The 17,469-nt window shown below is 38.3% G+C and overlaps 1 protein-coding gene across 3 annotated transcripts in view; it reads left to right on the top strand.

Annotated features, from left to right (window-relative positions):
• The window catches only part of LOC104608113 (neuroblastoma-amplified sequence protein), a 67,339-nt gene extending 52,770 nt beyond the window's left edge, over positions 1-14,569 (top strand). For all 3 annotated transcript variants that reach the window (XM_010273997.3, XM_010273996.3, XM_010273998.3), the window contains 4 exons: positions 5,202-5,561; positions 10,043-11,279; positions 11,453-11,718; positions 11,819-14,569. In XM_010273997.3, coding sequence (XP_010272299.1) covers positions 5,202-5,561; positions 10,043-11,279; positions 11,453-11,718; positions 11,819-14,452 — 4,497 coding nt within the window. In that variant the 3' untranslated portion in view covers positions 14,453-14,569. The remainder of the gene's footprint in view (positions 1-5,201; positions 5,562-10,042; positions 11,280-11,452; positions 11,719-11,818) is intronic.
• The last annotated feature ends 2,900 nt before the right edge of the window (positions 14,570-17,469 follow it).

Raw genomic sequence — 17,469 nt, 5'->3', positions numbered from 1 at the left:
GAGCTTGGGGAGGACCATGGGTGATTGGGGGACTTCAATGCCATTATCAATCCGGAAGACAAGAAGGGCTGCACAAGGGTTAATAGAGACATGAAGGTGTTTAAAGAATTTTTCCAAAGTTGGGATTTAATTAATATGCTACTGTCTGGTGCAAAATACACATGGACCATTAATCAAGAAATTCCATCTCTTGTAAGGTTAGATAGGCTCTTGATTTCTCTGGAATGGGAAGATGCTTTCCCAACTCAAAGCAGTAAGCTCTTCTAAGGGCTGTTTCTGATTATATTCCAATTCTGTTAGACACAGGTGGTTTAAGGAAAAACCCTTCTCCTTTTAGACTTGACCACTGTTGGCTAGACTCAGAGGAAATGGGGTCAAATATTCAGTAGTGGTGAGCTGAAGCCTCCTTTGAAGGCACAACCAGCCATGTTTTCTTCAAAAAACTTCAATGGCTGAAGTTTAAATTAAAGTTCTGGCAGAAGGAAATAGTGAATGGGTTTAATTGTAGATCTAGATGCTTAGGAGGAAGCAGGTCCTCTAGACAAAGCTAATAGGAGGAAAAGGGCAGGGGCAAAAAGACTATTATTCCTTAACCTACCAAAATGAAATCAGATGGAGGCAAAGGGCAAGCAAGGGCAATATGGCTGAAAGCTGGTGGTAGTAATACAGCTTTCTTTCACAAATTAGCCAATGCTAGAAGAAGAGTCAACTCCATAAATCATCTGGAGTTGGGAGATAGGACTGTGATTCAAGAGAAGGACATTGCTGAAGCCTTTGAAAGCTACTTTAAAAATCTCATCAGTGACCCTTGTAGGAATAGGCCAAAGCTGAATGGTCTACAGTTTAGTTTGCTCTCAGATCAGCAGGCTTTGGAGTTAGAAAACCCTTCTCTGAAGAGGAGGTTAAGGAGGCCATTGGCAGCTTGGAAGGGGAAAAGGCCCTGGGGCCAGATGGGTTTTCTATCCTTTTCTTTAAGAAGTTCCGGGAGCTAATTAAATCAGATCTGCTAAAGGTGTTAGAAGAGTTTCATGAGTTAACTGCTCCAGAGAGAAGTCTAAATGTGGCTTTCTTATCTCTAATACCTAAGAAAACTGGAGCTCAAGAGTTAAAAGATTTCAGGCCAATAAGTTTGATTGGTAGTGTGTACAAAATCTTAGCTAAAATCCAGCAACTAGGCTAAGAGGAGTGATGGACTCTTTGATTTCTATCTACCAAGGTGCTTTTGTCCATAACAAAAATCCATGATGGAGTTCTTATAGCCAATGGGTTAATTGACTCAAGAAAAAGAAGTGGAAAATCAGTGCTGGTGTGCAAATTAGACTTAGAAAAAGCCTATGATCATGTAAATTGGGCTTTTTTAGAAAGAATGCATTTTGGATATAAGTGGAGAAACTGAATAGAATTCTGCATTTCCACTCCAAGGTTCTCAATCTTGCTAAATGGGTCAACAAAAAGAAGTTTCAACAGCTCAAGAGGGTTGAGACAAGGTGACCCTCTATCATCTTTGCTCTTTCTATTGGTGATGGAAGGTCTCAGCAAGTTGGTGGGCAGGGCCTCAGATCTGAATCTCTTAGAAGGATTTGAAGTAAGTTCTACTGGAACAAAAATCCCCATCCTACAATATGCAGATGACACTCCTTTTCTGCAGTGCTTCAGGTGACCAAATCCTTGATCTGAAATATTTGCTATTTTGGTTTGAGATAATTTCAGGGCTGAAGGTGAATTTAGCAAAAAGTGAACTATTCGCTCATGGAGAGGTGCCTAACATTCATAGTTTGGCTGATCTATTGGGCTGCAAAGTGGACAATTTATTTGGGTTTGCCCCTTGGTGCCAAATGCATCTTTAAAGCAATTTTTGGAACCCAGTCCTAGGAAGAATGGACCAAAAATTGGCTTTGTGGAAGGCAAGATGTCTCTCTTATGGTGTGGCAAGGCCACACTCATCAAAAGTGTACATAGTAGCCTCCGAACTTTATGAGCCTCTTTCCCATTCCTTCAGAGGTAGCAAAGGAAAAGGAAAAAAAAGATGAGAAATTTTCTTTGGAAAGGCTGGAAAGATTCCCACAAGTACCATTTGGTGAGCTGGGAGCAAATCTGCAAGCCCCAGTCACAGGGTGGGTTGGGAATAAGAAACCTAAAGTTTTTCAACCATTCCCCATTGGGAAGTTGGCTGTGGAGGTTCTCAACTGAACCAAACAAACTCTGGAGGAAGGTGATTGAGGAGAAATATGGCTTGAGGAACAATGGGTGGGATGCTGTTATTCTCCCCAGTACTTACGGTTGTGGGGTGTGGAAAGGAGTTTGTAGGCTTATAGGTAGTTCAGCAGGTGCATCAAATTTAAAGTGGGAGATGGAAGAAAAACCAGGTTCTGATTAGACCAGTGGGCTGGTGACTGCACTCTAAAAGAGTTGCTCCCGGCCTTGTATAATGTGGCTGTAGATAAGGAGGCTTTAGTGGCTGATTCTTTGTTGTTTCAGGAAGGCAGGCTATGCTGGGTTCCTCCCTTTAGGAGAAGTTTTAATGACTGGGAAATTCAGCAGGTGGCAGAGTTTCTTAATCTGTTACAAGACCAACAACTAAATGTCCAGATGCAAGACTCAAGAGTTTGGAAATGGTCAAAATCAGGAGAATTCTCAGTCAAATCCTTCTACAATTTTGTAGTGGGGAGGTCTGAAGTCCCTTTTCCTAGTCAAGCCATTTGGGGGGAATTTGGCTTCTCCAAAAGTCAAATTTTTTGTATGGGTGGCAGCTCTGGAGAGGTGTTTGTCCAAAGAAATGTTACTGAAAAAAGGTCTTATTTTGTCAGATTGGAGGTGCTGTTTTTGCAATGTGCAAGTAGAATCATCTGGGCATCTCTTCCTTCATTGCAAGGTTAGTTCTGCAGTTTGGTCTCACTTCAAATCCCTGAATCTAAGATGGTGCATGCCAGCCTCAGTTAGAGGTCTGTTAGAGGAATGGCATATTTAGGGGCTGTCTAAGAAAGGAAAGTTATGCTGGACTTTCATCCTTATGGCAGTGCTGTGGACTGTGTGGTCAGAAAGGAACAATAGGATTTTTGAAAATAAAATTTTCTACTGAAGCCGAGGTCATTAACTTGGCAATAGAGGTTTTGAAAAGTTGGATGTCTTTACATACTGATTTTAGAGATAGTAGTTCTGATTATACTTTTTTTGAGGACGGCCTTCTTTTGAGGTCCTTCATTTTGTACAGCTTCTCAATGTACACAGGACCTTTTATTAATACAATCACACTCTACCTTTTCTCGAAAAAAAAGATGTGGTGCCTTAGTATTGTGTTTCCTGCAGTAATTCAGTTGGGAAGGAAGGGGAGCAAGAGAAAAGAAGAAAAAAGACAAAAGTTTTGAGTCAAAAAATGGATGGAGGTGCTCACTCTTCTTATTATATATTAAGTGAGCTAACCTAACATCTACCAACTGCTCCTTCGAGGAAACCAATGGAAGACTAGTTTTCCTTTACCAAATGCATTTAATATAATGTATTTAGTCATAGGCTCAAAAGCCTGGCCCAGCCTGGCATTGGCCCATTTAAGCCCAGGCTTGGGCTTATATTTAAGGTGTGGCTCCTTCTCTATATGTAACCAAACCATTGTAGTCTACTTTCCCTCATTTTATCACCTACTGGAGCTACTCCCAGGTACCTTTGAATGAGTTCATTTTTAATCCTATTCTTCATTGTTTTCCCACTCATCCATCTCAACATTTGCATTTCTACCACTTATTTTTTAGATATTCTGTTTCTTGATTGCCTATCATTCTGCTCCATATAGCATTGTTGGCCTTACAAAGGGCAGCCCAGTGCACGAGGCTCCTGCCAATTCAGGGTTGGGGAGGGACAAATGTATGCATCACCCCTACACATACAAAGAGGTTGTTTCCAACTGTTTTATAAAATTTTTCTTTTAGCCAAAGTGGTGTTTGACTATCACATAAGACTCTAGATGCACCTTTCCGTTTTGCCCATCCTGCTCTAATTCTATGGGTAGCATCCTCAATCTATCCCTTGTCATTGGTTATTAAACTAAGGTAATGGAAGAGGTCACACTGAATAACCTCTTAGTGTAATCCATTTCAATAAGCAATACCACATTAACAGCCAAACAAACCTCTGGTTCTCCAGCTGCTTTTGGCAACAACAGAACATAATCATATGTAACTCTCTTAAATGAATTCAAACAGTTGTTGAGATCGGATCCTTTTTTCAGTAGTTATTCCTACATGCAAATGGTCATGCAAATGGTATCTATCTGTATGCAATCATAGAGTACCCCATGCATGTTGTCTCTTGGGTTGGGAAGGGGGTTAGGAGGTGAAGATGGTATTTTATTCAATGTCTGACATTGATGCATGCTTTGTTTTTATGTTTCTCAGTTCTTTTATTTTTAGGCAATATAGTAGATATTTGTTTTGACTAATCTATCTAATATTATCAAACAATTGTTTGTAAAGGAAAAAACTATAATATTTGGCTGAGGTCAGCTAGAACTCTATTTCAGGCCAAGATTCAGGTGCATGCTGAACTCAACTTTGTTACATTTAGGTTCAGTCTGGCCAAAGTTTGGGCCAGCCCAATTTTAGTTACACCCCTATATTATAATTTGGTGGTTTATGACACTAGATCATAAAGATTCCATTGTTCAGCTTCTTGTCATATTGTCAAGTGGATGCAATAACTGTTCTCTATATTTGTTGTGCTGCATTTGTCTGGTGGATGTAATAACTAACTAGCATCCTATGAAGGAAATTAAAAAAAAAAAGTTATTGCAAGGGATAGCATTCCAAATCATCTGGTGTGCACTTCCTGCTGCAAGCTCATGAATACACACTTCTCATATTCAATAGGATTTTCTTAGGCCTCCAATTAAAAGGGATTCTTCTGCTAAATTGAGACCATTGTTAATGTAGATAGTAGTTTTGGAGTTTTGATTTGTCTGTTATGTAGCTTTTCTGTTCCTTGTTTGGTAGTTTGATATTTATGTTCTGCGTTGAATTTATCAAAATAGCTTTGATCGTTGATATGTAAATTCAATTATTATGGAGTTCATGCTTTATGTGATGTAATTGCAAATATGTAATGTGATGACCAACTTTGAATTGCTCAATTTAATGCTTAGAACATTCTCAGTATCATTCATCCACGAGGAGGGATAGGCCTCAATATTAAGTATTTTTCTTCACTCACAGGTCCCAAAACCAATGAGTTTTTTCCTAGAAGCTTCTTCGGATGAAAAGTGTGTGAAACAGATACTTCGTCTTATTCTCTCAAAATTTGGCCGTCGTCATCCTGGCCGATCAGATAATGACTGGGCAAACATGTGGCGTGATATGCAATGCTTTCAAGAAAAGGCATTTCCTTTTCTAGACATTGAGTATTTGTTGACAGAATTCTGTAGGGGACTGCTAAAAGCTGGGAAATTTTCTCTTGCAAGGAATTATTTAAAGGGAACTGGTACAGTTGCTTTAGCAACAGAGAGGGCAGAAAGTCTTGTTATTCAAGCTGCAAAGGACTATTTTTTCTCAGCTTCAAGTCTTGCCTGTACAGAAGTGAGTATCCATATTTCTGCCATATTTTTCTTTTAATTGGTAACTGTAAACTAAATTACTGAGGGAAATAGATTACAAATATACTAAATTGCCAAATAATCCACTTAAAAATCTACCAGAGGCTGCGTAACCCTCTCTTATGTTTTTACATTTCAGTATTTACAATCGTCACTAGAAAGTTTCTTCCCTATAAACCCTGCTGTTCTTGGCCAGTGCTAATCCATTGGCTGTCCTTGGAACCAAAATGAAGTTGCATACCATTCCACTTGACAGGATTTTTACTTCCTTCATTTTGTGTCTGTATGGTGAAGGTTTTTTGTTTCTTCCTTCTAGCCATTCCACTACTATTCCTTTCAGCCACCAAATTGCTGTGGTTTAGAGATCTTCCAAGATGGAGGCCATTTTAGACTACCAACAATTCATCTGTTAGAAAAACCATTTCCTATTGGACCTGAATGGCTAAGATTCTCCCAATTTCATCCCTAAAAGCCCCTCTGATACCTGATGGTTCAGCATTGCCCAAGGTAGAACCATCAAAATTCAACTTAGGTTGGTCTCCCACTGGTGGCTGCCAAGAGGCTGTGATAGTACATCCTATTGCAGTGGAAGATTGCGTCTGCAATATTTGTCCTATCCATCGATTTTTTAAGGCCTGCAGTGTCCATAAAATAGAAAAAAAGGCTCTTTGATAGTCAGCAGTTTAATTGTATGAGTTGACCTGTTCCCTGTTGTCAACGTCATGTCATATTAATTAAGTTTATAAAAAATCTTAAGAATAGATTGGATAATTTAAGAAAACTAAGAAACTAATATTGTAATGACATCCAAAAGTAAAGATTATAACAAGTGAACCTTAAAATTGTGTTTGATAATTTCCAAAACAGGGGCTGAAAACAGAATATTATAAATAGATTGCAATTAAGCCAATTAATATTATAAACAGAATATTTCCTGTTGATGCAAGAATATTATAATTTTTTGCACTAAGCCGATTAATATTTCAATGAATACTCAACTCACAATAATTATTCAAATGAATAAATAGATTGCAATTAACAAGAACAACTTGAGTATTCAATTTTGTGCTAAACCAGCTTCTTGCAAGTTTAACCAATGTGTCAATGTGTGTCCAATAAGTGTATTCAAGTAAGAGCAAAGTGTATAAAAGATACGAAGAGAAGAGGGCACACAAGACACCAAAATTTATAGTGGTTCAGCCAATCTCAGGCCTACATCCACTCCCCAAGTCAAGCTTAGGAATTTTAATCTATTAACCCAACTAGTTTAAAGGTACTAGTCAAACCCTTACAATGATTGGTTGATAGAGTGCTAGTCACACTTTGGCTAGTTGATACAGTGCTAGCCACACTTAGCTAATTGATATGGTGTTAGCCACACCCCAGCTCGTTGCTATGGTGCTAGTCACACCCCTGTTTGTTGATATGGTGATGGCCACACTATGACTAGTTGATATAGTGCCAATCCACCAAATAAACTAACAACTTAAGGGTAGAGGATATAACTACTATTTACAAATCCTTAACAAAGATAATGCCAATACAAACACAAACTATTACAACTTTTTCATAAGAACAAGTGCTCAATTAACATAGCAAGTATAAATCAGTTGTGTTCTGTTTTTAGCTTAATTTTGAAGGAATAAATTTAATCTCAGGTCTGTAACCTTTCCTTCAAGTATGAACTTGGGACTCTTCAGATAAATCACAAGCAAGTTAGGTAAGAACCCCTTTTCTCTGCCAGTGATTTAAAAGGCGCGCCTAGGCGCACAGGCGAGGCGCATTTTGGGGTATGCGCCTCGTCCAGGTCCTAGGCGCACAGGCGAGGCGCATTTTGGGGTATGCGCCTCGTTCAGGTCCTAGGCGCACCCCTTTCAAAAGGCGCACACCTGGTGCACCTAGGCGTGCGCCTGATGCACCTTGCACCTCAGCCCAAGCATGCGCCTTTTTAAAATTTTGCACTTTTTGCCTTTTTCTGAGTCTAATGGCTGGGCTAGGGGCTTCCTTCCCTTCCCTTCCCTTTCCTTTCCTTTCTTTTTTTTTTCTTTTTTCTTTTTTTTTTCTTTTTATATCAGATGTGCATGAGGCGTACGCCTCTAGCACGCCTCATGAAAAAAGCGCAAGAGGTGTTAGCGCCTCTGGCATACGCCTCAGGGCGTTTTGGGAGCGCCTCGCCTGGAGGCACACCTCCAGGTGTACGCCTCCCATGCCATTTAAGACACTGAAATAAACAAAGTTAAGTTCAGTGAGAAGGTACTCTTCCAATAAAGCTTGGTCTGGAAAAGCGATTAGCCAAATAAAGCTTCAGTAAAAACTTTGTATTCTCTTTTCTTCTTTTTGTATTCTTCTCCAAAAGTTCTAAAACTTACTTTCGAAGTTTTAATCTTTTTTCTTTTGAACACTGATTTAGACCAATCTTATATATATATATATATATATATTAAAGTAATGATTTCAGGCAAAGCTCCCTACATCAACATCAGTTGTGGTCCAAATGGTTTGAAAACGGTCTAAAAACAAATAGTAAAAATAGAGGTCACTCCGGGGACATCTTTGGGAATGTTTTCGAATGACTATGTCGTCCATTCAATATTTGGGGATGTCCCCTAATTGGACTATTTGTCAAGTTTTCTGATGTTCTGACTTTCCCAAATAATTTTTAAAACCTTTGTAAGCCACATTAGGTCCAAATGGAAAAAAGATTTAATCAATCTCAACCATTCTGAATAAAGTTAACCATTTTTAAATGATTAATTAAGTGTATTTGAGCCTAAGTAAAAGTGAATGAACTGTTTACAAAAGTTTCCTAGAAAATACATTGTCTTCAACTTGTGCAGCCGTCTTGCTTGAAACCTTGTTCATTCTCTTTCTTCCTGGCCTTGAGTGAAGTGGAAACTGTGGAATATTCCACGTATGAATCAAACTCCAAGGGCCAAGGCTTGTCCACCAACCATGAATTTGTCTTGCTTTTCATGAGATACAATTGCACTTTGCCAGTTTAGCTTAATTGCAAGACTTAAGCAAATCAGATTAATCAAGTGCTTTATTATCATGAGAACACAGATAATATTGACTTAATGCTCAACATAAGTTGTTTGGGTTGCAATGGGTTGACCCTGGAGACCTTTAAAGCTTATTCAGTGCATGGACAACTACGTGTTTCAGTAAGAGGAAATTTTCTATGGTTTATGTTCCATTTTTCCATCTGCTGGATTTTATGGTCTGAAAGGAACTTACATTTATGACCACAGGTGCCAGACCTAAAATGTAAGCCATTTTAAATTTGGAATCTTTTCTACCTTATGCTTTCACAACCTTTCCAACAGTCATAAAATATCCCCTTAGGCCTTAGTCATGTTTTCTGGTTAATGAGACAAAAATTCAAATCACCAAATGGATATGCATACACTGCATAAGGAAAGTAAGTATGACCATTTAATTTTTTTTCTTGATAGAAACAAACTGGTGCCGTTGATTGTGCAGTGGTAAAAAAATTGGTTTTCAAGTATGAGAACATGGGATTGAATCCAAGAGCAGTGACTTTGTGCAAAAATGGCAAAAGTCCATATGCTGTTTATCCTTCACAAGACACCGGATTGCTGGAACCAGTATTGCATAATGGTCCTCTGATAAAAACAAATGGGTCAAAAAAATTTAATAAGATAAAGTACAAAGAGATGGAAAACACATAGAAAAGCATACCCTGGCTAGTCACTATTCATCCCCCCAAAAAATGACAACACTAAAGAAAAACAGAAAAGTTATAAAGGGAGGACCATATCTGAATACAATTCACTCCCCATGCCTCTTCTGGTCAAGGAATCTGCTAACTCATTCGATGATCTTCAGATGCAAGGAAAGTATGAAAAAACCAAGATAATGTTGCTTCACTTCTCAAGGACTGTGGGTCTTCATAGGATGGATTTTATTTTTAAAAAGAATGACATTGTGGTTTTTGAGGTTGCTTCACTGTAAAGGTGCTTTGCCCTTTCCCCATTATGATTTTTTCTAGATTACTTGTCTGAAAATAGTACATAACTGAGACATTTGACTTGCAATGTGTATCAAGACCTGCATCATCTATGAGGGTTAAAAAGGGCTGGTTTCCAGCACCATTGTACATTGCTGTTCATGGTCTCCTCTGTATGGCCTGGTGTTTTTCTATGTGTGCCACATACATGCATCATTGTTTTTTTTTGATAAACACACATATACATCATTTGTTTTCACACTATTAATCTAGCATCGGCATATTTAGATTTCAATTATAGAGGGATAATGGACATAATTGATTCATACAGTTTTTACATTTTCTTGTCACTTCTCCCTTTATGTGATCTCAAAATCCAATTAGTATTATTTTCTCTGATCAATATTTTTATATTCTTCTTTTAATTTCCAATAAATCTGAAAATAAATTTTGTTGCATTTGGTACTTACATTTAAATTTTCTTCCACATGTAGATTTGGAAAGCTAAAGAGTGTTTAAGCATCTTTCCAAGTAGCAAAGCCGTTAAAGAAGAGGCTGATATCATAGATGCACTAACCATTAAACTTCCAAATCTTGGAGTGACTCTTCTACCAATGCAGTTTAAGCAAATAAGCAACAAAATGGAGATCATTAAGATGGCAATTACAAGCCAGAGTGGAGCATATCTTAATGTAGATGAACTTATTGAAATTGCTAAGCTTCTTGGTTTGAGATCCCAGGATCAGATAGCAGCAGTGCAAGAAGCCGTGGCAAGGGAAGCTGCAGTTGCTGGTGATCTGCAACTGGCCTTTGATCTCTGCCTTGTCTTGGCTAGAACAGGACATGGAGCAATTTGGGACTTGTGTGCTGCAATAGCAAGAGGCCCAGTACTTGAAAATATGGAAATAAGTTCTCGGAGGCAGCTATTAGGTTTTGCTTTGAGCCATTGTGATGAGCAATCAGTTGGTGAGCTTCTACATGCATGGAAAGATCTAGATATCCAAAGTCAATGTGAATCATTAATAATTTTGACAGGGACAAATCCTCAAGATGTCTCTATCCAAGATTCTTCAATCAGTTCAGTTTCAGCCCACAATACCGAGGACAAAGTGGATCTAAGAAACTGTTCTGGAGTGGTAGAACATACTAATAATGAGGTTCATTTTAGAAGTATCAAAAACATGCTTTCTACTGTTGCAAAGGAGTTGCCTATTAAGGAATGGACAAATTGGGATTCTTTTTTGAGAGAAAATGGAAAAATCCTATCTTTTGCTGCTCTGCAACTCCCATGGCTGCTGGAATTGAGTAGAGGGGTGGAGTATGGGAAAACAAGTATTCCTAGTGCAAAAAATCCTGATGCAAAGCAGTATATCAGCGTGAGAACACAAGCTGTGGTGTGTATTCTGTCGTGGTTGGCAAGGAATAATATTGCCCCCAGTGACAATCTAATTGGCTCTCTAGCAAAATCAGTAATGGAACCGCCATTTACTGAGGATGAAGATATTCTAGGCTGCTCCTTCCTTTTAAATCTCGTAGATGCATTTAATGGAGTGGAAATAATAGAGGAGCAATTGAGAAGCAGGGAAAAATACCATGAAATCTGTAGCATCATGAACATGGGAATGGTATATAGTTCTTTACACAATGCCAGTGTTGAGTGTAGAGGTCCTATTCAGAGAAGAGAATTGCTCCTGGGGAAGTTTCAAGAGAAACACACACCACTCAGTTCAGGTGATTTATTATTCCTTCATTATTTTGCTTTGTGGCATAAGATTATTTGGTTCTTGCTTTGTGTCAATTGTAGACGCCTATGGTACACTTAAGTATTCTGTGAATAGATTGCATTCTTCTTTTTTCCTCAATCTAACATGCCCCCTGCTCCAAAAAAATCATTTGTGAATCAGATGAAATAATCATGATTGACAAAGAACAATCAACCTTCTGGAGAGAATGGAAGTCAAAATTGGAGGAGAAGAAGCATATCGCAGACCGATCAAGGGAACTAGAGCAAATAATTCCTGGGGTGGAAACTGCACGTTTTCTCTCTGGGGATTTGGATTACATTGGGAGTGTTATTTTCTCTCTAATTGATTCAGTAAAACTAGAAAGGAAAACTATTTTGAAGGATGTTCTGAAATTAGCTGATACTTATGGTTTGAATCACACCAAGGTCAGTCTGTCTGCCTGTCTCGCTCTCTCTCTGTTGTGTGTGTTGTAATGCACCCATTCTAATCAGTTGATAGCTTTATTATTCTTTCTTGTTTTTGTAGGTTTTGCTGCGGTTCCTATGTTGTGTACTTATTTCAGAAGTTTGGGCAAATGATGATGTTGCATCTGAAATTTCAGATTATAAGGATGAATTACTAGCATGTTCTGCAGATCTTGTTAATGCCATTTCCTCCATTGTCTACCCTGCAATTGATGGGCGCAACAAGCAGCGCCTTGGTTACATATACAGCATCCTCTCAGAATGCTATTTGCAGATTAATGGAGCCAAAGAGCCCCTGTCACTGATGCACCATGATTCATCACATACCCCTAGTGTAAGCTTAAGCCAATTTTACAAGGTTCTTGAGCAAGAATGTGGGAGGGTTTCCTTTATCAAGAACTTGGACTTCAAGAATGTTGCTGGTTTAGGTGGTTTGAATTTTGAGTGCTTCAAAGATGAAATTTACAATCATATTGATGAATTTAATGTTGAAGCTTTGGCAAAAATGGTTCAGACACTTGCTACTGTGTATACTAATTCAGGGTGTCTCATGACATGGCAGGATGTTTACAAACACTATGTGCTGCGTTTGTTGACTAGTATGGAGAATAGACTTGAAATGAATATTCATCTTGATAAGCCTGACAATTTTCAGAGCTTTTTGATTGAACTTGAGCAGAACTATGATGTTTGCAGGATTTATATCAGAGCTCTTTCTCAAGCAGATGCTTTGGACATAATGAGGCGGTACTATACATTAAGCATTCCTCATAGTGGCTCTTCTATGAATCAATCAAGTGATTTGGCATGGTTTGATTGCCTCATATTGGTTTTGAACTTTTGGATCAGAATGACTGATGATATGCAGGAGATTGCATCTCAAGAGAGTTCTCTGGATGAAATCCCCAAGTTCAATCCAGAGTGTCTGTTTAAATGTCTAAAAGTGTTTGTAAACTTGGTAATGGAGGAGATAGTCTTGGAAGATCAGGGCTGGGCCACTGTTCATTCCTATGTCAATCATCGCCTTATAGATGTATCCCTTTTTGAGGTTTTCAGTTTCTGCAGAGCCATGATAGTTTCAGGCTGTGAATTTGTTGCCATTGCTGCTGTGTTCTCTGAAGCAGTGGCACAGTATCTAACCAGCTCAACTTTGGGCTCAGATAGTGTGTGTAATCTGGATTCTCTTCAGAAACTTCCTCATCTTTATGTAAACATATTGAACTCACTTTTGTTTGACTTGACCACTGAATTCCTTGATCACAAGAATTTACATCATCTATTGTCATCTCTTAGTAAGTTGGAGGGTGATCTAGATGATCTAAAGAGTGTCAGATATGCAGTTTGGGAAAGACTTGTTGCATTCTCCGATAATATGGAGCAGCAGAATCAAGTCCGGGTTTATGCACTGGAACTTATGCAGTCCATCATGGGGAGAAAACTAAAGGGTCTTTCTACAGAGCTCCTTTCTGATGTTCAACCATGGGAAGGGTGGGATGAGTTGCACTGTACTACTGCAAACAGTGAGACTGCTAATCAAGGTGAGCCAAATTATTCAGATGTATCAAACAAGTTTACAAGTACTTTAGTTTCTCTTAAATCAACTCAATTGGCAGAGGCAATTTCACCAGGCATAGAAATTACACCTGATGATCTTTTGACTATAGACTCAGCAGTATCTTGCTTCTTGAATTTGTCCAAAGCTTCAACAACAGAAGCCCATGTCAATGCTCTGCAAATGATTTTGGGAGAATGGGACGGGATTTTCACCATTGGTAGACATGAAGAGGATTCTGGTGAAGCATCTGGAGCTGGGAACAACTGGAGCACTGATGGGTGGGATGAAGGATGGGAAAGCTTTCAGGAAGAAGATTCAGTTGAGAAAGAGGGGAGGAAAGAGAGAGGTATTTCTGTTCATCCACTACACATCTGTTGGATGGAATTAATCAGGAAACTTGTTATGCTGTCCCGATTTGCTGATGTGTTAGAACTAATGGACGAGTCTATATCAAAATCTAATGGTGTTTTGCTGGATGAAGACGGCGCTTGGAGCATGAGCCAGCTAATTTCTAGCATGGATTGTTTTGCAGCTCTAAAAATGGTGCTTTTACTACCTTATGAAGCTATTCGGTTGCAATGCTTAAGCACAGTTGAATCTAAGTTGAAAGAAGGCATCCCAAACATGACAAGTGGAGACTACGAGCTTTTTGTGCTCATTCTATCATCTAGGACCATATCTACCATTGCAAACAACTCCAGCTACAGCACCACTTTTTCTTATGTCTGTTATTTAGTTGGGCACTTCTCTCACCTCTGCCAGGAAAGTCAATTATCCCAGATCAAAGGTGGATGGAAAGAGAGAAACAAAAGCAATGAAAATGATGCTTTGCTTCTATTCAGAAGAGTTTTGTTCCCGTGTTTCATATCAGAGCTTGTGAAAGTGAATCAGCAGTTTTTAGCAGGAATCATTGTTAGTAAATTTATGCATACACATCCTTCTCTAAGTCTTATCAACATTGCAGAAGCTAGTCTTAGAAGGTATTTGGAAGGGCAGGTTCACTTGGAACAATGTGCCAATTCCCATTTTGAAGAGATAGGTTCATATAGATCATTAAGAAACAGTGTTTCCAGCTTGAGAAATAAGTTGGAAAGTGTGATTCAATCTGCTTTGTCATGCCTTTCAACTAATGTGAAATGAGAAGGCTATTTACTGTTTACCTGTTGCGAAGGAATGGTATATTTTTATTGTGCAAGAAATCATGAATACAAGATTTAGAACTAGAACAATATATGTTGAAAGAGTTGTCCTGCCATACATCACACTGCTCTGCTAAAGTGTTCCAAAGAGTGCAGGGATCTGCATCACAATGACCAAAGCTATCCAGAATAATAGTGACTGTTGGCCACCTGTTTGTTTGAATTCCTCCATCGGTCCAGCTTTTTTGCTTCAATTTTTTTCATGAAATAAGCTGCTGCTGGATGTTTGAAGAAATGCTGGGCTGTTGACCAATGAGTACTAAACATATCTTGGTCTACCTTTGTAAAGCGGGCACATATCTAAATACACGGCTTGGCTTTTCGTTCACTGTTGAGAAATTACAAGCGTGTAATTAGACAGGTGTAGGAGACCCAATTAGGGGCCTATTACTTGGTGTAATGATAAAATCTTGGCCTGTCAGGTGTAAGAATCCGTTGGATAGCTGGACGGTACAGGGGCCGAGGGCCGGCTACTAAAAGAAAGGCTGGATAATTTTGCTTTAGTTAGCGAAAGACAAAAAGTAAAATTGTAAAAATGGTTAGCAAAATCTGAAACTTCCAGCACCTCACCAATTTAGAGGGAAGGACAACTTTGTCTAATGATCACAAGGATTTGCATCTAAATTATATAGCAGAGGACATAATCAACTGAGTTTGTTAGAGAAGATATAGGAGAACAAAAGGGAAGAGAATAAACAAGGTTAAAATTAAAGCAGAATGAAATGGAGACAGATGATGTCACATGTTTGTTGGTGGGTCCATCTATCCAGTAATTAGAAGGTGCTTGAGATTGAAGTGTCTTTTTTTTTTTTGAAAGAAGCCCGTAGGCAGAATTCCATTAGTTCGACAAAAAGTCTATTTCAACAGTATTACATAAAAAAACTGGAATAGAAGACCAAGTAAAAAGTCTAGACAGAGATAAACCTCGTCTAGCAACTAAATGGGCAGCCACACGTCTGCCAACTAAGTGTTTTAGAGTCCATTCAATGTGTCCAAGTTGAATCAATTAATTGGGTCCATAGTGGGTAGTTATGTAGAGAATGGGTGCAATGGTGCATTGATTTGGAACACGTATCAGGGTCAGGCCAAGTATTTAGGAGATGGTTGTAACGATGGGTCATTAAGTGGTCTATTTAAGTTGTAATTCTTCTCTTAATCAGATTATTGAGATCAGCTTCAGTGCTCATTTGCTGCCTTGCATTTGGAATATCTCTGTACTTGCATGCTTTTTTTTCATGAGGAGATATTCCCAATACAAGGCTGCAAGGGACTGTGAGAATGGTGTAAGCACGGTCATGTGAGCATTGAAGCTGATTTCCAGATTGTTATGAGAATTATCCTTGTTAATTGAAAGTTATCTTCTTAGAGGGCTTATTCTCCCTCAAAGCAGATGGAATTCATGTTACGTCCCCATAGTTTGCAATCTATTTACTTAATCTAGAGGTGTAATTTGGGCCGTGCCGCCCGCAGCCCAACACGATTTTGATCTGGCTTGACATGACTATATGGGCCATGTTGGGACTAGGGTTTCAGGTTGGCGGGCCAAGCCAGCACGGCTGCAATGTCGTGCCATGCTGCTCATGGCATGGCCCAGCCCGTAACGGGCCGCGCTCGGCCTACCCAAAAAAACTAGCCATTAGAGACCCCCAATGGCTAGTTAACTTTTTATATAGGGGGGTATTTATGTATTTTGGCTTTGAGGGGAGATAAAATGACAATAATGCCCCCAACAACTATATAACAACTAGTTTAGGGGGATATTTAGGTAAAGTGATAAATAACTTTATAATGACCAAAATACCCCTCTTAACAACTAAAAACAACTAGTTTTTAGGGTATTTTAGGGAATTAAATTATTTTCAATTCCTATATATAGCCTTATCCTCCACCATTCTCATCACACTAATTCTCATACTCTCTTGTACTCTCTCAAATCTCAATCTCTTCTCATACATTATATTCTCATACTCTCTCTACTCTCCAATTCTCAACTTGATTCAAATTTCAACAAGAAGAAGACTTGCTCAAATATCTCAAGTTAGCAATTTGGGAAACTTGGAGGCTTCAACCATTGAAATCAAGTTAAGATTCAGAACCAGCAAGTCGAGTAAGTGCAATTAAATTAATTTTTTATTTTTTTATAATTAAAAAAGTGGTTGGTTTCTCTTCTCGCTCTCGACACCAAATCCCCAATGTGGTCGATGTCGATGATGTCGATGTTCAGTTGCAATATGATAGTGTTAACTTCAATATAAATGCTACAGATATTGCCGATGTTCCCACCCCTAAGTTGATTAGCCCAATTTCGACAATATTTAAAATAGAGAAGGTTTGGGAAGGGAAAGAAAGTCATTTGTCAAAAGTGTAGGAGCAACTTTAGCTATAGTAGTAGTGGTGGTACTAGCCACTTGGGCAGATGTTTGAAGCACCATTTGATGAAAGAAGAAGAAGGAAAAGAAACATCACAAGCACAAATAGGAAGTGAGATTTTTGGTACTTTTAAACATTCCTAAAAAAAATGAGGCAAGAATTAGCAAAATACATTGTGTATGCTGAACATCTATTTTTATTAGTCAAATATACTAAACTTGAAAATTTTCACATAGATCTATAAATCCACAATTTTAAAATGTTTCTAGAAATACTATTAGAACAGATGCTTTAAAATTTTTTTATTCATATAAAAAAAAATTAATTTCTATGTTATCAAATCTTAATTCTAAAATTGCAATTACTTCTGATATTTGAGCATTTAGATTTAACATAAGTTATATTTGTATTACCAATCATTTTATTGATGAAAAATGACTTTTAATAAAATAATTTTAAGTTTTACTAGGCTTGAATGGCCACATACTGGTGCAATTATTGCTGCAAGTATTTTAAATACTTTACATATTTATGGAATTGAAAATAAACTTTTTTTCTATTAGTTTTGATAATGCTAGTAATAATGAT

The sequence above is a fragment of the Nelumbo nucifera genome, chromosome 7 (assembly GCF_055504915.1).
Source record: "Nelumbo nucifera cultivar China Antique chromosome 7, China Antique-T2T, whole genome shotgun sequence".
Taxonomy (NCBI): Eukaryota; Viridiplantae; Streptophyta; class Magnoliopsida; order Proteales; family Nelumbonaceae; genus Nelumbo; species Nelumbo nucifera.
This window is presented reverse-complemented; position numbering and strand designations above follow the sequence as displayed.